At 39.0% G+C, this 25,053-nt stretch overlaps 1 protein-coding gene across 12 annotated transcripts in view; it reads left to right on the top strand.

Moving 5' to 3' along the window:
* The window catches only part of ANK2 (ankyrin 2), a 404,131-nt gene that overhangs the window by 372,049 nt on the left and 7,029 nt on the right, over positions 1-25,053 (top strand). For 10 of the 12 annotated variants that reach the window (XM_089525937.1, XM_089525940.1, XM_089525943.1 and 7 more), the window contains 10 exons: positions 1,688-7,648; positions 9,056-9,130; positions 10,802-10,933; positions 12,044-12,184; positions 12,784-13,066; positions 15,492-15,780; positions 18,240-18,332; positions 18,864-18,947; positions 20,407-20,571; positions 22,451-22,633. In XM_089525937.1, coding sequence (XP_089382063.1) covers positions 1,688-7,648; positions 9,056-9,130; positions 10,802-10,933; positions 12,044-12,184; positions 12,784-13,066; positions 15,492-15,780; positions 18,240-18,332; positions 18,864-18,947; positions 20,407-20,571; positions 22,451-22,633 — 7,406 coding nt within the window. Of the gene's footprint in view, positions 1-1,687; positions 7,649-9,055; positions 9,131-10,801; positions 10,934-12,043; positions 12,185-12,783; positions 13,067-15,491; positions 15,781-18,239; positions 18,333-18,863; positions 18,948-20,406; positions 20,572-22,450; positions 22,634-24,434; positions 24,527-25,053 lie in introns of all 12 variants that reach the window. The other 2 variants (XM_089525944.1, XM_089525945.1) reach the window with 2 other exon arrangements.

The following is a 25,053-nucleotide window of genomic DNA, read 5'->3' as shown; positions in this document are numbered from 1 at the left end:
ACATGCATGAATGTGTATATAAAAAGGGATACTGTTTTAAATAACAAAGATCCATACTCTAACCCCAACCCCAATCCCCCCACATACTCTGGTGAAGTATTTCTTGAAACCGTGTTTATTTCCCAGTTTTTAGCTAGAATTATTATGTCTTCAGTTGGTAGTGGAGCAGAATGGGGAACAGAACGATAAAAACCAGGAACAGCAGCTATGCAAAACAGGCTACAAACAGATATGTGAAACAGGTTTCATCTGTTAGTAGCAGACATGGGGATAAGATGGAATCTTACTGTTAATATAGCACATCCTGCTATCTGTTTGAACAGGCTACAGGATTGAAGCATTTCTCTGGTCAGGGTACCGCCTTGCCCCAAGATTTTTATCTGCTTTTTTTCATCTATGAGTCTCATGCCTGGCTTTTGTTGAATCATAATTGCATAGTTTAAGCCTATGCCATTCTGCATATAAGAAACAATAAAACATTTTGTACAGCAGAAAGGAAAGAAATATCCAAATTTTGTAATTTATCTGAAATGAATTGTACTCTATGTGTTATTTCTTCATATTTCTTGCCACAATCTAAAATATTTCATAACCAGAAACTTGATATATTGCCCTTAGAAAATAATTAATACTTCACCATAGTATGTTACATATGGTTTTTATGCTTTTTCCATTTATAATTTTCTAGATTTTTGTTTTGTTTTGTTTTGTTTCTAATGTAAGGATACTTACCCTGCAATGTATGCAACAGCTTTGCTTTGCATGGAAATAACTTGGCTTACATGTATATTGTGTGTATGTTTGTGTCTGTGTGGACATGCCTTGTGTGAATATTTTTGGTTGTCATTCATTACACTTTTCTCCAATGTTTGTATTCTTGGTTGAGATAGTCACTGTTTAAATTTAACTTCCCAGTTGTTCTTCCATTATTATCATTAAACATTACTTTCCCTTGATTTATTCATTATTTGTTTGAATAATGAGGTTGTTCCAAGGAAAGGACCATGCCTCTTGAAATAAAAGTGTGTGTGTGTGTGTGTGTGTGTTTGTGCACCATCATTTGGATGTTAGATTCCCCTTAGATGAAATGCCGGTTTGCAGCTACCTCAGATATCAATGTATTTCATTCACAGTAGAGCACTGTACAATTAAATGTTTTTTTTTTTACTTTGTTTACTGAACAAAACTTTACATCTACCAATTTAATTATAGTTCTGAAGTTTGCTACCACTGGCTTTCTCTTTGAGGAGATCAACTGTCAACCAATTACAATCTTTCCCTCCCACTTCCCTTTGTTCTGTTTTTATTTGAACATTGATCTGTAACATCTAAACAATCTTGAGATGCCTATCTTTGTGTAAACTCCACTATTTCTTTTTATCCTTACCTATGTTTTTGTGTTGTCCTTGGTTTATAAAAGCTTTGGTGTTGTATGTGTGGGTGTGCTGTACCACAGAGATTAAGCAAGTTATTTCCAGCCCACTTTTCCTTTTCAATTTTTTCCCCTGTTAGCTTTGCTTTGCTTTTTTTTTCACCCTCAGATTTGTGGATCCACCATACCCAGACCATTTTGTTGACCCTCCTACTGCTGCAATCAAAGACAGTCATTACAGTCCTGATTAAGTTTTTTGAATCTCTATTTTTGATTTCCATTTATTTTCAATGTTTTTCCCCATTTGCATCAAAGATGATGATGAAACGGAATCTACAGAAACATCTATCCTGAAAAGTCACCTTGTCAATGAAGTTCCTGTCCTAGCCAGTCCAGACTTGCTGTCAGAAGTCTCTGAGATGAAACAAGATTTGATTAAAATGACTGCCATCCTGACAACAGACTCGTCTGAAAAGCCAGGCTCCATTAAGGTGAAAGATCTTGCAAAATCTTCTGATGAAGAGCCTGGAGAGCCCTTTGAAATTGTGGAAAGAGTAAAAGAGGACTTAGAAAAAGTAAATGAAATTCTTAGAAGTGGAAGCTGCCTCAAAGAAGAACCAGTTCTTCAGAGATCCAGCTCAGGAAGAGAATTGGTAGAAGAAGAATGGGTTATTTTAAGTGATGAAGAAATTGAAGAAGCCAAGCAGAATGTTCCTTCAGAAGTCACTGAGCCTGTTTGTACAGAATTAAGAACAGGAAAAGGAAAAATAGAAAGAGAAACAAAAGATATGGCTGGAATGATAGATTACCTCAGTGAGGATCTAAAGGCTTTTGTGTCTTTGAATGAAATGCATCCAAAGAAAGTTCAAGAAGACATAGTAGGAGAGAAATTTGAAGTGGTTGTTCTAAGCAGAGGGTCTGAAACAGATGAGGGAGACAAAGGAAAACAAAGGCAACACAGACCTACCTTGGAAATTAAAAAGCCTGTTAGGAAAAAATTAAAAGATAAACAAAAGGCAAAGGATGAAGAAGCCCAAGAAAAAGAAGAACCTTCAGGACTAACTAAATTCAGCTCTGAAGAGTCATTAGATGAAAAACTGGGTTTACCCCCTGCAGAGCCTGCCAAGGCAACTGCTGTGTCTCCTGTTATAGAAGAGACTCCTATTGGTTCAATCAAAGATAAAGTGAAAGCCCTTCAGAAGCGTGTGGAAGATGAGCAGAAGGGACGCTCAAAATTGCCTGTCCGAGCCCCTGGGAAAGAAGGGACAGCTGAGAAGTCTGTTACAAAGCCATCACAAGCTAAGAAAATTATTTACAAAACAAGGGCACCAGCTTCTCCCCCTGCCTCAAAGACTCCAGCTTCTGCCTCTTCCTCAAAGACTCTAGCTTCTCCCTCTTCCTCAAAGACTCCAGCTTCTCCCTCTCAATGTAAACTCTCCTCTCCCTCTGCCAAGAAACCAGCTGTTTCTCCCACAACTAAGAAGCCAACTGTTTCTCCCACAGCTAAGAAACCACCTGTTTCTCCTACTTCTAAGAAGCCTCCTGTTTCTCCCACTACCAAGAAGCCCCCTGTTTCGCCCACAACTAAGAAGCCACCTGTTTCACCATCTTCCAAAACAGAAAGACTTGAAGAGACTATGTCTGTTCGTGAATTGATGAAAGCATTCCAGTCAGGTCAAGATCCCTCAAAGCATAAGGCTGGACTTTTTGAGCATAAATCTATAAAGCAGAAACAGCAGGCCATTGACAAAGAGCCAGCTAAGAAAGGAACTGCTCAGACAGAGAGTGAAAAGAAGCAAGCCTTTACACATAGAGAGATACACAAAAAAGACAGCCCCAAAAGCAAACGGGGCCAGGAACCTCAGGCAGAAACAGGTTTGCAGTTGAAAAAAGAGGCAAAGGATATAACTCTGAAGAAAGATTTAGTTACACAGCAGGTAAAACTGCAGAGTAACAAAACTACAACAAAAATTTCTCCAGTTGCTGCTGATGAAAGTTCCAAGGAAGTGGCCTTGACCATTGATGACCAAGGGGACACTGACCTCCAGATCAGTCCAGACAGAAAGACATCAACAGATTTTTCCGATGTCATAAAAGAAGAGCTTGAGGACAATGACAAATATCAACAGTACCGGAACATTTCAATTACCGAGGAAGGTGAGCTTCACTTAGATCAAGTTCTGACCAGTCCATTCAATGTTACATTTCCATCAGAATATGTGAAAGATGGGTTTTTGCCCACTCTCTCCTTGCAAAGTGGTGCTTTGGATGGCAGCTCAGAAAGCCTTAAACATGAAGGTATAGCCAATTCTCCAATTGGTAGCCTGCTTGATGGAACCCCTCAGATCAGCTCAGAGGAAAGTTATAAGCATGAGGGCTTGGCTGAAACACCAGAAACAAGTCCTGAGAGTCTCTCATTCTCACCAAAGAAAACAGAAATTGCTGACCAGATGGAAGACACAGAACTAGCCAGTGCAGTACAGAGAACAGCAGAGACGCAGTCACCAAAGGGACTTTCTCCAAAAGAAAGTGAAAAGACTGTTGCTGACCAAGAACTAAAAGCTATCACAGAGATCTCAGAGTCTCATTCCCATCATTTGTCTGAAGAACAAGTCATGGCCTCCAAAGAAGAGATAGGGAAATATATTGATTCTAGCTCAACTGCAGTTAGTGAAGATGCTTTCAGGGATGAGTTATCTGTGGCTGCTGATCAAGGACATTTAATGGAGTTATCAGACATATATACTACTTCTTTAGAGAAGGTTGAGGGTGCATCCTTAGAGCACCATGCCATTAGTAGAGGACTGGCACTTTCACTTCCTAGCCATGACAGTGAAGGTCTTAGTCCAGTTGCAGATGAATCCATAGCTATAAGCCATAAAGATTCCCTGGAAGCAAGCCCAGTGCTGGAAGACAATTCCTCACGTAAGACACCTGATTCACTTGAGCCTAGTCCTACCAAAGAATCCCCCTGCCGTGATTCTCTTGAAAGCAGTCCTGTAGAACAGAAAACAAAGACTGGCATTATTCCAGGGCCTGGTCCCATTCTGACTGCTCTTGCCAAAGCAGAGAATTTCCCAGAGCTGACACCTGTGAGATCAAGACTGTTACGTGATCCTGATGGGAGTGCTGAAGATGACAGCTTAGAACAAACATCTCTTATGGAAAGTTCAGGAAAAAGCCCTCTTTCGCCTGAGACTCCAAGCTCTGAGGAAATTAGTTATGAAATCACACCCAAAATTACAGATTCACAGGTGTTGTCAAATATATCAAAGTCGGCTGTGATTCCTGAAGTTATTGAAGAGCCAGAAGATGATCCAGAAGGTGAGCCAAAGAAAAGGTTCACACCAGAAGAAGAAATGTTTAAGATGGTGACTAAAGTTAAAATGTTTGATGAGCTGGAACAGGAGGCAAAACAGAAGAGAGACTATAAAAAAGATTCCAAACAAGATGATGACACTTCAGCTTCCGATTTGGAAGCTGCTCCTGAAGCTTCTGAAATTGCATCCTCAACTAGTACAGGGGACAGTTGTATACCTACTGTAGTGACATCTGCAGTTGACACTAGAAAGTCTTCTTCCTCTTCAGAAAGTGAACCTGAATTAACAAAGCTGAAAAAAGAGGCTGATTCTGGGCTGTTAATGGAGCCTCTAATTAGAGTGCAGCCTCCATCACCCCATCTTTGCAATATGGATTCAAGTTCCAGTCCTGAAGAAACAGGGTTTCAGCCTATTGAACTAAAGCAACAATCATTCAGTACGGAAGAGGATAATACAGAATCAGATAAACCAAATGAGGAAACAAAAATGTCTGGAGATACATCACTTGCCTCTGATGCTAGTATCATAGCACAAGCCAGCGAGTCCAAATGCTACAGCACAGATGAGAGTGACACAGTTAGCCCTAATGGCCCTGTGATGCCACCTGAGGAGTCTTTCTACCATTCTGCTGGTGATGGTGCTCAAAAAGAAGCTGAGTTGTATGAAACCTCAGTGACATCACATCATCAGGATGATTCTGAAAAAGATTCTACAGCAGCTGAGAGTGTACCACATAGGGATCTATTTACTGGAGGAACTGCAGAAGGTTCCTGTCAGCCTGGTACCGCCCATTGCTGTGTATCCCAACATGATGAATTGGCTACTGTTGTTCCACCTGTTCACTCCCCTTTGGGAAGTGATAAGGCTGGAACTGATAAAGATTTTGAGATGGCAGAGAGGGATTGTTGTAGTCCAGAGCACTCCAGAGAATCTTTTTCTCTTATAACTCAAGAAGAGGAATGTGAAGGTAAGGTAGAATATAATCCTGAAAGTAGTGCTCTGCCTATAACAAGCCCTTATGAAAATGTTCCTTCACAACATTTTTTTAGTAGCACTGAAATTAGTACAGGAACTGATTTAAGGACAACAACAGACATGTCATTTAGAGGTGGTCATTCTGGTGAAGAAAAAACTATATTGACTGAAGAAATAGCAATAAAAAGATCCCTTTATAGACCAGAATCAGCAGGTTGTGGGGATCAGACCTCAGAGGATATCAATGTGGAGATAGAATTGAAACAGGTGGATATCTTTCAGAAAATAACATCGCCAGTGTCTACAACATCAGACCTTGCACCATTAGATGAAGCTGCTCTACAAGATATCAGAGAGGAAGCTGAGAAAATAATCAGTCAAGTAATCATAACCAGAACAGATGTGGATTCAGATAAGTGGAGTCAAATACGTGAAGATGATGATGCTTTTGAGGCACGTGTAAAAGAGGAAGAACAAAAGATCTTTGGTTTAATGGTAGACAGAAGATCACAAGGTACTACACCTGATACAACACCTGCCAGAACTCCTACAGAGGAAGGAACTCCCACCAGTGAACAAAACCCTTTCCTCTTCCAGGAGGGAAAATTATTTGAAATGACAAGGAGTGGTGCAATTGACATGACCAAGAGGAATTATTCTGATGAAAACCTACACTTTTTCCAAATGGAAGAACATTCACAGGAAGAGGTATCATTATCTGAAGAAATGAAAGAAGCTGAAGGCCAAGAATCTCTCCAGCAGGATCAAACCTCAGTTCAATCTGCATCTTCTGAACTGGGTAAAGCAGAGATGCATACAAACGATTCACTCCTATCAGTATCTGAGGATGAGGCCAGTGGCTTACATAGCACAAAGGGGGATATTAAATCTAGAATTCCTATAAAAATGGGTGTTTCAGCATCTTCAAAGTCACCAAAGAAAGAAACTGCTGCTTCTGATATTGATTCCATTTCTACTCTTGACGCAGGTGACATGTTAGATAGCTCCCAGGTGCCTTGCCCAATATCTCCCGAGCAGACTGTGATTGATGTGCAGTTAAATTTTTCAACAGTCACTAGGTCTGTTTATGCTGAACAGGATGATGACTCCCCAGATTCCTCACCTGAGGAGCAGAAATCTGTAATTGAAATCCCTACTGCTGTCCTAGAAAGTGTGCCTTCTTCTGAAAGCAAATCCAAAATCCCAGTCAGGACAGGTCCCTCTACACCTCACTCATTACACCAATCAGAAAGTCTCCCTTCAGATGGCATGGTAAACAGCCTAGAAGAATCACAAGATGATCAATCCACACCAAAGTCTAAAATCCCAGTCAAAGCAGTTTTCCAAAGAGTTGAGCAAGAGTGTATGTACACAGACACATCAGTTTGGAAGCCAGAGTCATCTAAACCCCTTGACATAACATGCACACTACCTATGAAACAAGACATTAGGAGCAAATCTGAATCTGATGCAAGTGCCTCCACGGACCCAAACTCTAAGCATTCAGTCAAAGCTAGAAGTTATGGTGAGGCAGACGCAGACACCAGAGAGAGGGGGGTTGACATGAAGCTTGAGTTAGAATCAGACGAGTTGATGACTGCACGGCCAAAGATATTTGCTTCACGGTTACCTGTTAAGAGCAGAAACACCTCAGCTTCCCACGGTGCTGTTAGTCCCTCAAAAGAAAGTAAGGAACATTTTTTTGACCTTTACAAAAACTCCATAGAATTCTTTGAAGAGATTAGTGATGAAGCTTCCAAGTTAGTAGATAGACTTACACAGTCAGAGAGAGAACAAGAATTAGTTTCAGATGATGAAAGTAGTAGTGCCCTAGAAGTTTCGGTTATTGAAAATGTGCCATCCATTGAGACCCAGCAGTCAGTTGCCGAGGACATCTTTGACACCAGGCCCATTTGGGATGAGTCCATTGAGACTCTGATTGAGCGTATTCCTGATGAAAATGTCCCTGATCATGTTGAAGGTATTTGACAGCCATTGGGATTCCCTTTGCTACGCATGTCATGAAACGCAATTCTTTGCTTGATGTTTCTTTTCTTGTTTCCCTTTTGCTTCTTGTGTGTGGTTTGTCTCTCTTTCTTTCTCCTTTTTAAGGCTTTCTGTGATTGTTAATGTGTTTTGTGTCAGTTCTGTTTGTTTTGTGTTATATCCGTAATTTTATTGTCCCTGAAAAAAAAATCTCAAGATTGCACACTGCAAATGCTTATGAAAAGCAAAATAGAATTTAGTTCTAAAAAGCACACATTTGTTAATGTTGTTTAATGCTAACAAACTTAACAGCATTATTATTTCACTTGTAGTACAGCTGACCGTGCAAGTTTTAGTTTTTTTTTTCCTTACTCTAGTCCAATCTTTTTGTCCTGAAATACTTTTGACACAGAAAAATCAGGTAAGATTATTGTAACTCTGGATATGCAGATCCATTTATCTGTGCCAAAAGCAAATGCCAATGCAATTGGGGAAAATATTTTTATTGCTTCTTTCCTCAACATATATTAATTAAAGTCTGTGCTTTAGTGCTGGATTGATGGACTTAATCCTATCCAATTTATTGAGCAAATATTCATCTCATTACTTTAAAATCCACTTCCTATAACAATGTAAAATAGCAGTAAAGAAAAAAAAATATGGTAACTGAATGTTGATCATCTTTCCTAACTGGCTTTTCATGAGATCCAAAATGAATGAACTGACAAACCAAAAAACTCAAACTTTGCTAGTGTCAGATTGGCTGTTGGGATTATTCTTTCTTGCTGCTTTGATGCAAATAGTCTCAAAAATTGCGCTCTCACTTTTCCATGCCTACTTTACAAGAATTGGGGAGTTCTAGCAAAAATTTAAATTCAAGCCCAGGCTAAACATTTATGTGCCAGGAAGATATAATAGACTGAAATTCCTTTTTATGGTGCAAGTAGCTTGGCTTAATATACAATTTGAGACTTGAAAGGAAACTAGAAACTGAACCTGGAACCATAGTTGTGTGTGAGAGGTGGCTCTTTGCCATTAACAAAAGACGCATGGAAAAATGCACTTCTTGCCCCAGCAAAATATGTACCTCTCTCTTTGTTCTGTTTTGTTTTTGTTTTATTTTAAATGTATGGGAACAGAAGAGGAGCTTCAAAATAAAATTTAGGGCAGTGTTTCCAAGGCCTCAAATATCTTATTATGCACTTGTTGGAGCAATCATTGGTAATAAAGTGCTGTGTACATAAGTATATCCAGTGTCGCCAGATTATCAAGCTATCCTTTGGTTTCCCTTTAAACCAACACCATTTAAACAACATGGTAACACTGGCCTTATTTTATGGAGTCTCCTTTCTTGAGGTAAATCACCTTTTTAAAAAGTTAATTCTATTTGACTTTATTTTAGATCAACAGGATGATCGGGAAAGGACAGAAGAAAGACTAGCACATATTGCTGATCATCTTGGATTTAGCTGGACAGGTAAGCTGCCATCTATTTGGGATGATAAAAAGGAGGAAGGGAGGATGAGTGGAAAAGAAAGGAATGTGGCAACATTACTTCCTACCCCTATTTTCTCTTCCTGGCTTCTTCTTTTTTATGCTTTGAACAGACAGCTACTTTGAAAACTTTTGAAAAAATTGAGATCAATTATTTTTGTTTCCTTATAGCAAGGTTTGTTTTTTAAAAATTACGTTAGGAAGGTATAATTTGACATTCTTCTTCTAGTATCTGTTTAGGAACTAAGGGCCTGAACAGATAGGCTAAAATAAAACTTCTTCAGGTCATTTGGAGGTATGCTATTTAAATGATGCATGCGTCCTAAGAGGCTGGAAGCTGCACCAAATCCTAAGGACTGGAGCGCAGCTTTGGCACAGCTTCTGGCCTCTTAAGATGTGTGTGTCATTTAAACAGCATACCTCCAAAGTGACCCAAAGCAGCTTTATTTTGGCCTGTCTGTTCAGGCCCTAATTTGAAGTCCTTCTTACTGCAGCCTGATGGTTTAGATTCAGTTGGCATGTTTGGTTTATATATATATTTTTACAGATGGGCATGCTATTCCTTCTAGGCCTGTATGTGCTAAAAATGAGCATACTTGTGACAGAAAATTTCAGGAACCCCCCCCCCCCCCCATCATTTATGAAGATCTTTTTTTCTCCCTAAAATAATTGGCAATAGATTGAGGAATGTTTTCATTTAGAGAAATGTATAAAATATTTAAAACAAGGTGCTCATATATTTAGCCCACCCCACCCTGGTTATTTCTAGAAACTATGTAGCAGGTAGGCTTTTATGTACAGTATCTCACATCATTGCAATTTCTGGTCATGGTTTCTTTTTCTCAATTCTTTTCCTGGTAATGAGTGCATTAAAAGGCAAAATAATCTTCTTTGTTAATGTTGGTGGTTTCTTCTGTATTGGTGGCTTTTATTTTTTTGCCTGCTCCTCATAAATTGGCAAAAACATATAAATTTCTTATGTAGTTCAGATATTCTTTATAATTCAGGACCTTGTAGCTCCACTTGTAACAAAAGTATTTTTAAAAGTAACTTCAGTTTCTAAAGTATTTTCTGAATAAATTACACTTTTCGTATACGAAATATGTTTGTGACAAGCCAAGTTATATACAGTGGCCCCTTCCTATACACAGGGGATCCATTCCAGACCACCACCCCCAGCATATGAGGAAAACTGCATAAGGTTAAATCCTTTTATTTGCTATGGTGGTGCGTACACATGCGTGGTGCCACATGGGCACCTGTGGTGCACATGCCACTTTGTCCTCCGCAGGTTGCCGTACACATAAGCTGAAACCTACATATGGCAAGCCGGCACAATGTAAAATGCATTTTCTGTTACTAAAGTAACCAAGTGACTCAATCTATAAAGGGTGCAAATCTGGGTTTGTTTCTGAAAAAATAGAGCAAAAAACTCTTCCCCATCTTCAACATTTCTAGAAGTTTTACATCACTAATTTATCCTCTTTCCACGCCCCAAAAAACCCTGATTGATGTAGTATTTTGCTTCATGAAGAGCTCTCTAAACCTATTTATATATAAATGTGTTTTTAAAGGTGAGTGACTTTCCCCCCAGTACGTTTTAAATATTTAAAAAGAGAGCACAACTAGTGATTTGAATAATTTGTACTTGCAGAGCTGGCAAGAGAACTAGATTTCACAGAAGAACAAATTCATCAGATTCGAATTGAGAATCCTAATTCACTGCAGGACCAGAGTCATGCACTGCTGAAATATTGGCTGGAAAGAGATGGGAAACATGCCACAGGTATGCTCATTTGAAGCAGATATAGTTTTCTTTGTCCTGGAATAGAACCTCATGGGGTCATAGATTAAAGACTGGTTAGGAAAATGTTGTTTTGTTGTTGTTTGTCTTCAAGTAATTTCTGACTTATGGTGACCCTATTATGGTGTTTTCTTGGCAAGATTTGTTCAGGTGAGGTTTACCATTGCCTTCCCCTAAGACTGAGAGTATGACTTGCCCAGGGTCACCCAGTGGGTTTCTTAGCTGAGCTGAGAATTGAACTCTGGTCTCCAGACTCATAGTCAGACACTATGCCACACTGCCTCTCCTGCTGTCATCAAGTCTGTCCTGCTCTTTATGAGAGCAGGACAGAGATGCCAACTGTTTCTGGCTGACATCCTGATATGGTCACCTGACCTTTCCTGTGTTTTTGCCCTTTGTCTATGCAGTGATCTAGATAGCTTTGGGGCATATAAATAAGAAAATGAATCCCGTTCATGTCAGATATATATCCATTGGGCCCTTAGTATCCACTGGGTTTTGGTCTAGGACCCCTTGTGGATACCAAAATTCATGAACATTCAAGTCCAATTATATATAGTGGCACAGTGAAATTGTGTCCCTTATATAAAATTGGAAAATCAAGGTTTGCTTTTTGGAATTTTTTTGGGGGAGGCAATATTTTTAAGCCATGAATGGTTGAATCTGTGGAGGCAGAATCCATGGATACCGAAGGTTGACTGCATATATATTATCCATCACTGGATTCAGTATAATAATGTTGATTCCCTTACTAGCAATAGAATCATAGATTTGGAAGAGACCACAAGGGCCATCCAGTCCAACCCCCCTGTCATGCAGGAAATCTCAATCAAAGCATCCCCGACAGATGGCCATCCAGCCTCTATTTAAAGACCTCCAAGGAAGGAAACTCCACTGCACTCTGAGGGAGTGTGTTCCACTGTCAAACAGCCCTTATTCTCAAGAAGTTCCTCCTAATGTTGAGGTGGAATCTCTTTTCCTGTAGCTTGCATCCATTGCTCCGGTATCTTGTGTTTCTTCTTCTGTGAGTTTGAAGAGCAAGGAAAAGATGGGCATCCAACTCACATAAATGTTATCTCTTCTGAATCACAGATTTGAGTCTTACTGAATGTCTTACAAAAATTAACCGAATGGATATTGTTCACCTAATGGAAAGTAGTGTGGAAATGGCTCGAGATCATGGTCGTACTTATGCAGAAATTGAGCAGACAATGGGACTGGATCACAGTGAAGGTAGGGGTGAGCTCACATACTCATAAACATTACTCAGTATCTCACTTTGTTTCAAAGACACATATCACAAAAAGAGTCCAGTTCATTTCGCAACAAGCACAATGCTTTTTTCCTCTGTTGGCTGTTCAGGGAGTCAGATGTGAGTCACCTAGTATTAAGTGTCTGAATACTGTCATATCAAGTGGTATGTATGTTCTTTCACAAGATAAATAAATACTCTTCTATGTACAGATTTTGGAGGATGAATCTGCATTAAAAGCTGAACATATAAGACCTAAATCCACTTGTTCTCCCAACTTGACCCATTGCAGTACCTGTTTTCTTCAAAATGTTGAGTGATAAATACACTGAGCTTAATTCAGTTAAGACTAGTAATTGAATTCATGCCATAGCATGATCAGAAATATAATTTAAACAGAAATTTGCAATTTGGAGAATTTTATATAAGGAGAACTATATCTGTGTGGAGACTCATGGTATAAAACTTTGGTTTTTTACCACCTCACCATAAGATCTGCTTTTAGATACAGTCTTTGTTGACATTCCTGCTTTACATGGAAATGTTATGAGATTACTACAATTTGTTATTTCATCTCTAGGATTTTCTGCACTCCATGAAGACTTGTACAGCACAACAGTTAAGAAGGAGGAAGAACATTCTTTTTCTAAAGACAGTGAACAATCTGATCACCCTCCACTTGTCTCTGAAGAAGACATTTCTGTCAGCTACTCACCCTTGCATGAAGGCACACCCAGGGCTGAGGCAGAAGTATCTGTTGTAGAACTCCTACGACAAGCACACAAGGATCGAGTGGAAGCTGAAGTCTCAGGGAATCCAGACATGCTGATAGAGGATTCATCTGCTGTTACACATGAGTACTTGTAAGAATCCTACAATCTGACAAAGTTGGAATCTCAACAACCATGTCATTTTTGTTATTTTGAATTCTTGAAAAGCACCCACAAAAAAAGCTACTTTTTAGAGAACAGAACCAATAACGTGATATGTTTTATTGATCCACTATTTCATTTATAGAACTGCAATTTTCCAAAATAATGTTCTTTATACACATATATTCAGAAATATACTGTATAAAGGTAAAAGGCAAAGGTTTCCCCTTTGATGTGATTGTCTAGTCATGTCCGACTGTAGGGAATGGCGCTCATCTCCTTTACTAAGCCAAGGGAGCCAATATTGTCAAAGATGACTGTGGGCATGTGGCTAGCATGACTAAATGTCAAAATGCTTGGAATGCTGTTACCTTTCCACTGAAGTGGTATATGTTTATCTTCTTGCATTTTTATAAGCTTTCAAACTGCTACATTGTCAGAATCTGGGGCTAGTGATGGGAGCTCACTCGGTCACACAGCACTTGGGTCATGAACTGCCAATTGGCTGACCTTGCAATTGTCAAAGTAAGCTTCATAATTGCTAAGCCACCACATTCCATTGTATACACTTGTGTGTGTGTATTGACAAAAAATCAACCCCCAAAATGGGGTTGTCTTATAATCCAATAAAACATATCACATTATTGGAATATGGATCCAGCTCAAGAGGCAGAGGTGAGAAGCCCTTCTTGGCATGGCATGGTGTGGAAGCAGCCCTTCCACCCCATTACCTTTCCTTTGCCCAATCCAGAGAAAGAAAGGCAGCCCTCCCTCCTTCCTCACCTACTTTTTCAGCCAGAGAAGCATTCACCAGCAATGGGGGAGCCCAAAGAGAGACTGTGGCAGTCATTTTCAATAGAGACATACAATATAAGCCTCATAATATTTAGCAGTCTTTGCAGTGAGGCTTGTACACTATACCTGTGTGACAGTGGCAATGTGGCACTGCCCCAAACCTCTTTATTTTCCTTTTTAAAACCATTTTACTCTTTTTCACCTTGTGCCACATCTGCCACCAATCTGTGATGAAGACCTACTTTCACCCCCCAAACTACCCAAGGGGACTTAATACCAAAATATTTTACCCATTGTTGGTTGTGTGTAACCGTATCTTTGAAAGCACTCCAAACAGTCACTTATTGAAACAATGTCATAAGTTTATTTGCAGGTGAACTTAAATACAGTATCACTTGTGTGGAATGTTGCTCACATTTGATATGTTATTGGTATACTTTATTTGTTACACTTTTTACATTTTGGCTTCGTGTCCTTATACTTGTTTGTTACAGTAACCCAAAACCATTCAAAATATTACTCTCTTGTTTCTTACACCTTTATTAACTGTTTGTGTTTCACTTTTCACTGTCTAATATTCTCCTCAAAGACACTTCACTTCCCCCAGAACACTGCTCTTGGGTGCTTTTTAAAACATTTAACTGCCTTTCTCTACAGCATAACCTAGTTTTTCAGGCTCTTCATTCATATCTTGGCCCTCACTGGTCCCTAACCAATTCCAACATATTTCCAAAGACATACAAGTAGAACAGGGAGCTCTGGTGGTGCAGTGGTTAAATGCCTGTACTGCAAGCCACAAGGTTGTGAGTTCAATTCCAGGGGCTCCAAGGTCCACTCAGCCTTGCATCCTTCTGTAGGTTGCTAAAATGTGTACCCACTTTGTTGGAGGCAATTAGCTTACACATTGTAAACTGCTTAGGGAGTGCTTATGCAGTATAGAAATGTGCTTACTATTGCTATAACTGAAAATTAGTAAATTTAAAATAGCAATGAGAGTAGGGAGATTATCGTATGGACAAATAACCTGACTGCTCCTTAATGGGATGCAACCGGGTTGTGGGATGCAGGGTGATATTATTGCTTGAAATTTGCCACCAATTCCGCTGAGCGATTGCATCCCAGCTGCATCCCGAGTCCCAGGCACACTTCGGAGGCCTCTTTTCAAAGCCAAGTGCTTTCCATCTTTGAAAAGTGGCCTCTGAAGTGTGCCTGGGACCCCGGGTACAGCCAGGCTGCAATGAGTAATAATACTCTCCTGCATCCTGCAACCAGGTTGCATCCCATTATGGAGCAGTGGTTAGGGTTATTTGTCCATGCGATAATCTTCTAGATTTTCCTCCTTTAACTCTCAAGTCTTATCAATTATAATAATGGCTGAATTCAGCCACGTTGAATATTTAATTACTATATAAAGCCATATGTATTCTATGGAGCAATGGTGGGAATTTCTGGCTTTCTAAATGTTTTTGGATTATCAGTCGCATAAGCTCTAGGCAGCATAGCCAAAAGTGATGGAGGTTGTAGTTCATCAGCATGTCTGGAAGATCACATGGTTCTCATTCCTGTTGTAAACGATGAACAAAATGCATGATAAGAATTGCTTTGCATCTTTGATTCACAGTGTCACAGCCTCTGGAATAGATAAGACACAAGCACCCAAAGTTGGAAAAACAGCAAGTATTGCCAGTGAGTCTGAGGGCTCTACTGCGGTATCTGAAGATCTTGAAAGAATGTATCTTCATACCCCAACATCTAGTGAGCGAACTGATTCACCCATTGTGCAAGAACCAGAAGACCATCACTTCCAACAAGAAGATTTATATCCCAGGAAAAATAGCTTAGTAATAGTAGAATCAACTGATGAACAGCCAGGCAAGTCAGAAAGATATGAAGAAGAGTTATTGGAAAAGGTAAGTAGAGCCAATAGCACGATGCATTGTGAAGTACACATCTTTTGGCATATTTATTATGGGGAGGAGTAACATCATTAATAGGCTTTTTCAGCACTTAGGATAAAACACAAAGGGTTTTTTTCCCCACATGCAACTTTTTAAATACCATTACCAACAACAACAAAATAAAGATCAAAGAAAGCTAAAGTTTAGAATACAAAGGGAAAAGAAATGAAATGTAAAGAAGACAAAAATGTGACTTTTTAAAATGAGTGAGAATGAAGTAAATACAGTACTAACCCCAAATAAAATATTTTGCAATCAGTGACAAGGCAAAATCCTTTGTACAAGGAGTCATTTATAACACAGCATATTATGGCTGGTCATTTTTGTCTTGAAAGACAAATTTAACATAATAGTGAATGCGGACTTAATCAAGTTGATATTTTCTTGGAGCTGGAACAAACCGGCTCTAAAAGCTGGCTTCTTAGCAGATTGGAGGCATGGCATTTAGACACAGTACACCCCCAAGACATCTTGAAGTCACTTGGCTGCCCAGACATGGGCGGCTTCATGACACTCCAGTGGTGTGGCATTTACAGGTCGCACTCTGCCGGAGCATCATGAAGTCGCCATGGGGCAGCAGCAGGATAGAAAAGGCTGTGTTTTTGCCAGCCAAAAAAGGAGTAGATCTTTGCCACTCCTTTTTCAGCTGGCTTCAAGTTAGATTGGGGCCATGGCATGTGTTTGCCACAGCCCCAATCTGTCTTCAGAAAGGGCAGCTTCAAGTTGCCCCTTCCACCTGTCTGTTTCACCCCATAGTCTAAAACTGAACATTGGGAGACCTTGACAAGGTGAATCCTGGACTGACAGGAATCATCCCAGTTCGGGACTTGTTGTTGTTGTTATTGTGTGCCTTTAAGTCATTTCTGACTTATGGTGACCCTAAGATGACCCTGTCATGGGTTTGCTTGGGGCTGAGAGTGTGTGACTCACACAACGTCACCCAGTTGGTTTCCATGGCTGAGCAGGGAATCGAACCTTGGTCTCCAAACTTGTAGCCACTATACCACAGTGGCTCTTTCTATGTGCAAAACTCACACTTTGCACAGAAAACAGTATGCTTTGTCTGGACTAATTATGTCCTGTTTTTTACCTTTTTTTACTGTTATTTACCGCACAGTAAAATGCTGTTTACTGTGCAGAAAATGCAGGTTTTGTGCAAGAAAATTCAAATTTTGTTCTTTTTGTGCACAAGAAACACAATTTTCTTCCAAAAAAAACCCTAATTATTTCTCCACATAAATGTTATTTTTCTCTGCACAATAGTCATGTGCAAATTTTTCACAGTCTTCAAAACTATGAAAATGTGACACAGTCAACAGTCTCAAACTACAAGTAGCCTTCAAAATCTGGACCATTTTGAAGTGGGAAGAAAATTGCTAAAATTACTTTTTGCTTCCTTTGAGAATGAAATTAGCAAAATATTATATCCCTAATTTTTACCCACCCCATAGTGGGTATATCTCAGCAGCAAAATGGGGACAAAGTACAGGAGGAGGATCACAAGTAAACAAGTAGAGCACAGTGTATGAATCTCAAAATAAATTTCCCAGACTTTTCAGCTGAAGGATGTACTGTTGCAAGAATGGGAAAGACTTCTGTCACTCTCACAGAAGGACTGATTCTAAGGAAGATGGACAGTGCAACTTCAGTGTAAGAAAGTTCTCCGATAGTGTTCTGTCCCTTTATAAACTGAAAATCACAGCTTCTGCTGCTGTGTAAGTGTGTTAGGAAATTATCAGTATTTTTATTGATTTTTCACCTTTTCCCTCAGTACCACAACTCCAGGTGGATCAACAAATTTGGTATAAAAACACACAAAAGATAATAATTAAAATTTAATGAAAGTATCGATAACATTAAAACAATGTGAAGGATTACAAATGTAAAGAACAGTCAAAAGCAATACAGCCCACTGAAGTAAAAGTGTTTTCTTTTAAAACCATCAGTTCCAAAAAGGCTGTCAAATTTCTTATATGTCTTTGCCTGCCAACAGAAGACCCAGGAGATCGGGGAGGGGCTCCCCAAGGAATGGAGTTCCACAGCTCAGAAGCAGACATTCAGAAGGCCTTGTGCAGTAGTTCAGTACTGTAATGTGCATTGGTCTTCAGAATGTTTAAACTCATAGTTAGTTAAACATTTTTAATTCTATGAAGCAGACTTAGTATATAATTTCAAATCAAAAGGGAGGATAAAAATGAGTATGGCCATTCCCCCCTCCCCAAGGCTAACATAGATCAAGTTGCCCTTCAAGGGCAATTTCAGGTTTTGCCCAAATAGCAGTTCAGCCATTTACTCTGTTCTAGGGGGCATTTGTGTGATTTTAATTTTGCTTGTATAAAAGAAGCCAAATGCTGTTCATTTATACATTCAATATCACTATGATAAGAGCAATGCTTCCGTGCTTCCACTAGGAGATAGCAGAGGAATTAGGTGAGCTGGAGGCCAGCTCAGATGAGGAAGAGATGGTAACTACCAGGGTCGTTCGCCGCCGGGTGATTATTCAGGTACAGGAGTGTTGAACTACTGCACGTGCCAGTGGTGGTTGTATCCTAATTACTCCTCCTAGGACCCACCCTTTCCCCCAAAGGACTGTTCCTGAAGCATCCCCCTGGCTGGTTTTGCATTACTGGATTTGGCATGCTTCTGAATAATGCATGTCCTATGTATAACATTACTAATCTTTTTTGACTGTTTTGGGAAGGGGGAGATGGGAAAGCAAATGGGTTTGTCATTTGGTGTGCTTTTTGAGACAGACTGTCTCACTGCCAACTGGGAGAACAGACACTCTGATTTGCTGCTTCAACACTACCTACTACTAGATCAATTTTTTCTTTGTTTGCCTATCAGTTCAGAGTTCCTTTGCATGATTTTAAATATTAATTTGCAGAATTTTTACTACTGTAGGGTTTTAATACGTCTGCTTCAGATCTTCCTGATTCTCTACTTTCTATTCTTTCTTTAACCCCACTAATGTCTTTTATTCCATTTATTTAAAGCAATTGTTCTTAGCTCAGATGTTGTTCTTTGTCTAACAGGCTGACGATATGCTTGAAATGCCACCAGAAGCTGTAACAGAGGAACAGTACACTGATGAACATGGTCATATTGTGGTGAAGAAGGTATTGTCTAATATTATCGACTTTTGATAGTTGTACATCATAGCTATACTTTGCTTGTTGTATGTAGAACAGACTTAAAGTGAGACAAATAGTACTGACAGGCACCTATCTGCAACATGGAAAACAGCTACTATGAGGACTTGACATATCGGCATTCTGTAGGGTAGATCAAATCAAGTTGACCCAATCTACAACCTGACATACTGATTCAAATTTGATCCATGTTTCTTTTTTCTTCTCTATTTTGTATATACCAATTTTAATAATACAATTTTATTTAAAACAAAACAAAACAAAAAACAAATTTGATCCCTGTGTCATGCCAACTGTCTGTCGGTGGGCCTCCCAGCCCACAAGGACTCCCTAGTTGATGAACAAATAAAAACCAATTAAAACAATACAATGATTAAAACATTCTTAAAAACACATTAAAATGCTCTTTAAAAACTCTTAAAAGCAGCTAAAAGGAATCCTAGAAACTAGTTTTGAAATAGTTAAAACAGCAATTTCAAACATTGAATGTCATGTTGATAATTGTTTTGGCTGCCTGCCAGAAGCTTAAAAGACTGGTCATAGTTCTACATCTGAATAGGTTGCCATTGTGATTAATTGCTTTGCTACATTCTCATTCTAACTATTGATGTCACTGTCTTTTTTTGAGGAGGTCCCTTAAGCTGTTGTTCTAAACCAAGATGGGGAAGTGTAACCTATGGGCCTCATACAGCCCTGAATCCTAAGCTTGCTGAGCTCCCTGAACCTCCCTAGTTGTCATATTTGAGCCACATTTTCTAACAATTTTTCTTTTTGCATGAAATCAGTTAAAAAGGTGAGAAACGTGTTAGCAGACATGATGGGTTGGTTCTGCACCCCCTGATACTTCTAGTCCCCTAAAGACATTTTCTGGCCAGAAAACCTCGGAAATGGTGATCAGGAGAAACAATATACCACTTTGATTTTGCTATAATGTCCGAGTGCAAAAAATATAGTTGTTCCTTGTCCATACCTTTTGTAAATTGTTTTTTTTTTTTGCAGTAGAGCTGGTCTTCTACTATCCATTTTTCTCTGCCTTCTTCACTGAAACAATGTGACACCTTCAATGCTTAATTTATCAGCCAAGAACCAATTTCAGCATAATATCCTCAAGAGTGCATTATTAAAGGGTAAAATTCCAACAGAGTCAGAGTCACACTGCCTCCTCCTCTCTGTCTGTGTTCCACTAACAGGATGTCAGCCAGCGGTTGGAACTTCCATGCCTCAATGAACTGATTTAAAATATCAAATCCTTAATTGCCCTTGGTCTCATATTATCTGCTAGTAAAATGGATGTAGTGAGGCTTTCAACAACTTTTGGAAGAGTTGCTTATGTTTTCAGATGCTGGGTCTTTGAAACAATATGTATGTTTGCTGTGGTTTGAAAATGAATTTCAGGACAACTTAATTCTTAACTTCACCCCCTTAGGTCACTAGGAAAATCATCAGGCGATTTGTCTTACCCGATGGAACAGAAAAGGAAGAAGTTGTGATGCAAGGAGAACCACAGGAACCTGTTACAGTGGAAGAGGGAGATGGATTTTCCAAAGTCATAAAACGTGTTGTGTTGAAGAGTGATAGTGAACAATCAGAGGTTAGATTACTTTATATGATGACAAGTTAATTATGAAAATTAACTTGTATCACCCCAAGAGGATTTCTTTTCACTATTGTACTTAATTACAAACTTAACTATGTATTGTATCATCCAACATCCATAAAATAGTGATGCCTTTATTGAGCCAACCAAAATGCATATTAAACATGCCACAAGCTTTCAAAGTTCCACTGACTTCTTCATCAGGCAAAGATAGTAAAAATCTTACCAGAGAAAGAAAAATAAATAAATGATGATCATGATGTTAGTCATAGGTCTTCATTTTGTAGTGGTTGTCCTCAGTTCAGATGGTATGTAAAGGTGTTCTTGCAGGGAGGCTCCTCCTTCTTGTAGCCATGTGGGTACTGGGAGATTCTTAAAGTCCAGGAAATTAACTTTAAATTCCATGTGTCAGTGGCAAAGCTGCATGTATCTCATTTTAAGAAAAACAAACTCTGAGGCTTGCAGGTGAATACATACCCCATGAATACAGTTTCATATAGCAGTGTATAATAGGAAAACTTGTAGTCAGTAGTGTGTTAACAGAAGATGGTTATATCCTGTGAGTAGGGTTACTCGGAGCTTTGGAAAGTTACTTTCTTGTACTATAGCTCCAAAGCAGCATGATGACTAGTTACAGTCCAACAAAGTAATGTTTCTAATTTTCCATTGTTTCCAGTGTTCTAGGCCTACTCACAACTACGTGTCCACCATCTCTAAATCTTTTTGCTGCTAGGAGTGCAAGAAGCACAAGTGGAAAGTTGGTAGAATCTGGAACATGTTCCCTTTCAGGAAACTCCCATAAATGGCCATTCAGTCTTGCAAAGTGGCAGAAAAATACTAGCAGAAAAGTAGACAGCTTGAAATATACTTCTAAAATAAATAAATAAAATAAAACTTTTATTTATATCCCACTTTTTGTAAAAATAATCAAAGCTGCTAACAACACATAAACTAATACAAAATTTACACAATATCCCCCCTTAAAAAATAATTAAACAATTAGGATTAAAATTACATAATCACATTTAAATCTAATAAAAATCGGATAGTCACAGGCAGAGTTATAACATAGTGCAAAAATCCATGGTATATGGTGTGATCATTATGTGGCCGAGGACTTATTCTGGAAAAGCCTGCTGGAAGAGATCCGTTTTGACCACTTTTTTAAAGGCGTCTAAGTTGGTAATTTGATGGATCTCGTCCAGCAGGCGATTCCACAGACTGGGAGCAGTTGCAGAGAAAGCCCTCTGGGAGGTAGCAGCTAGCCTGGTCTTTAAAGGTTGCAATAAATTCCTCCCAGAGGACCTGACTGTACGGGGCAGATTATATGGAAGAAGGTGATGGACTCTACTAACAAAGCAGTGGACTAATTTCTTTTCACAACTGTCTGGGTTATTAGAAGCCTCCAACTCCAAATAGCAAATGGATTGTGTGTATTCTATTTTCCTAATTCACAAAATTGGTTCAGTACAAAATTTGAAGTACTCAAGTTATCTGAGGATTTGTGGTCATATTTATAATCTGTAGGGAACCAGCCTACTCTGAAGCATTTAGAGAGAGAAATACAGGTCAAAACAAAAAAGATATTTACATCTTGTGTCATTCATACTAAAACAGCACAAATTGTTTTCTTTTCTTTTCCTTTTTTTTCATTTGGAAGGGACTAGAGAGAGTTTTCCACATTTGTGATTTCTAAGAGGTGGTTGGGTATAAATATTTGGTATCTTAGGGACATTTCTTATTTTATTAATGCCTTACCTGTTCTTAGGCTGGGAAGACATGTAACTGAACAACAGCATTACATTTTTCAGAATCATTGTTATCATTAGGCAGACAATTAATGACTTTTGTCTTGGAAATTTTTCTTTACTAGGTGACCTTTTCTGAGCCAAGTGTTTTATCTAGTGCCTCAGAATTTCAGTCCGAACCAGTAGAAGGCCGCAAAGTGAGCAAGGTTGTAAAGACTACAGTAGTTCATGGGGAGCGAATGGAGAAACACCATGGAGATACTAGCTTAGCAACTGATCTTCCATCAGCCAAAGATGACTTTGAAGAGGTAAAATACTTTTCTCCTTCTGACAGTAAAGTTTCAAGGTGGAACAACACCATGTATAACTGTATATATTTAAAGAAGCACATCTACCTACAAAGTACCTTTTCAAGCAAAAGCAGTAAAATAAATAAATAAAACATTTTAAAAGTATCATCTCATAAAGTCAAAACGAAGGCTCTCCTTCCACATCTTCACGCCATTATTCTCTTTTCCAGCTCTTTTTACTTCACCCCTCTCCTATGAGAGATATTGAGATGCACGGTAGCCTCCAGCTCCTGAGTGAGAAAGATTATCAGTTGCAATTCAATCTGCATTCAGGATTGGTAATGGGATTGAGGTGGCTTGGGTCATCTTGGTAGATGGCTTATGCCAGGAGCTTGACTGTCAGAGTGTGCCCTTGATTGTTCTTCTATATCTCTCAGCAGCTTTGATACCATTGACCATAGTATCATCTTGGGCCATCTCTCTAGGGTAGGACTTGGAGGCAGTGTTATACAGTAGCAAGTGTGAGTATAAAGATGGTGCTGGGCGATTCTTGCTTGATACCTTGGTAGTTGGCCTGCACAAAGTTCACCTTTGTCTTCCATTCTATTTAACATATGCATGTAAATCATGTGAAAGTGTTTTGGTTTTTTTTAAGTTTTGGAGTTCAGTGCTACCAGTGACACTCAACTGGTCAATGTGTCCTCACTTATTCCATACACTCCACAATACATAGCATACATCTGTTGTGTAATAAAATCCTCTTTCTCACACACAGGACAAAGTTTGCTCCATTAAGAATAATCCATGTGAGGTACTTTATAAAGCTCTGTGGAAGTAATTATGGAAGTAATTTTATTAGGAAGCATTTCAGATATGCCAAACATTTCCAAATTGTAAGGCTTCAACACCTTATGACTTACACTGGAGTGGGAAGTGGAACTTCAGTGACATCCAGTTTTTTAAAAAAGCTATAGGAGATACTTTCAGAATATATTCAGGATCAGCAATGTAGGTTTCTGATGGGTAATGTCTCCTGTTGAGCTAGAAAGTCTTCCAGTGTTGAAAAGATAGTAAAAACAAATTTCTACTTGTGGGGGCTACTGTGTGATGGCTGGGAGCACCTGCTAGCTTGGCATAATAGGCAGAGACAAGGATATCATGAGGAACCCCTGTGAGGAATACAGGATTCTTAATTTCCATTACGAAGGCATACTACCCACTTTGCTAAATTCCCAAATGGGCTTACACTATGAATAGATGAAAATGACTGATTTATAGGTGAAAAAGAAGAATTAACATATCAAACATGTGCTCAGAAATAAAACAAACTTGTACAGTTTTTCAGTTCTCTGCCCCTATACCTAGTGAGATATTCAGAGGGTATGTCAGCTGTATGCTTGGCAATGGTAAGCTTAGATCGAGTCACCTAGGTTTTTTTTTTTTGCTCTCTCTGACTATTTATGAGGACCTCTGAAGACCATGTTTCCCCCCCCTTCCCTTCTGGATTCTACTTATCCTATCAACACTACAGAGAGGTGTAAATTCTGTTGTGGCACCATAAATTTCAGCATGTCAAAGTAAATTCTGAAGCAATATATTCTTTTAACAGCCCACACAGGAATAATTAGTTTGTTTTGACAGCTATTTCCTACAACAAGCTCACTTTTCAGTAAACATTGATATGGCGTGCATATACACACATTTTGCTCTTTTCACCCCTCATGGGTACATACGACATTCTGGCATTATGGTAGCTTGAAATAATTAAGCTCTGCTTACTTTCCTTTGTGCTATGTTTTTTTTTCTTGTTTTACTTCAGGCCTTGAGTTATGCAGGTAACAAAATGAAAATTGAACTCTCCCCACTAGTAGAAAAAGAGATCATGAAAGAGGATGGCTCAGTTATTAAAAGGTTTGGGTTGGCATGGCTATGAAGTGTTTAGTGGCAAAAAATTAACAAACTAATAGAAGTAGTAATGGAAACAAAATAATGTCAACTTTGACTCTGAGAGCCTTAAACATTATTTGCAAATATGCTGAATGATGTACACTAACACGACCTGTGAAACTAGAGAGGAATTTTTTACAAACCAAAATAACAGAAGTGACAGCTTGCTTTGGAAAGAACTGAGGTTATGACCACCATTTGTATGGACCCACCATTGGGGGTGGTCATAAAATCATGAGGATCAGCATGATATAGTGGTTTGGTCATTGGATAATGACTCTTGAAATCAGGGTTTGAATCTTACTTGGCTATAGAAACCCATTGGGTGACCTTAGGCAGGTGACACTCTCTCAGCCTTAGAATAAGGAAAAAGCAACCCCCATCTGATCCAATCTTGCCGAGAAAACCCAATGAGAAGGTCACCTTAAAGTCACCATAAGTCAGAAATGACTTGAAGGCATATGACCTGCAATTCTTTGCTTATGGCCTCT

Source organism: Sceloporus occidentalis, unplaced genomic scaffold (assembly GCF_023333645.1).
Source record: "Sceloporus occidentalis isolate IW3139 unplaced genomic scaffold, rSceOcc1.0.p SCAF_5, whole genome shotgun sequence".
NCBI lineage: Eukaryota > Metazoa > Chordata > Lepidosauria > Squamata > Phrynosomatidae > Sceloporus > Sceloporus occidentalis.
The sequence above is the reverse complement of the archived record's forward strand: the minus strand, read 5'-3'. Positions and strand labels throughout refer to the sequence as shown.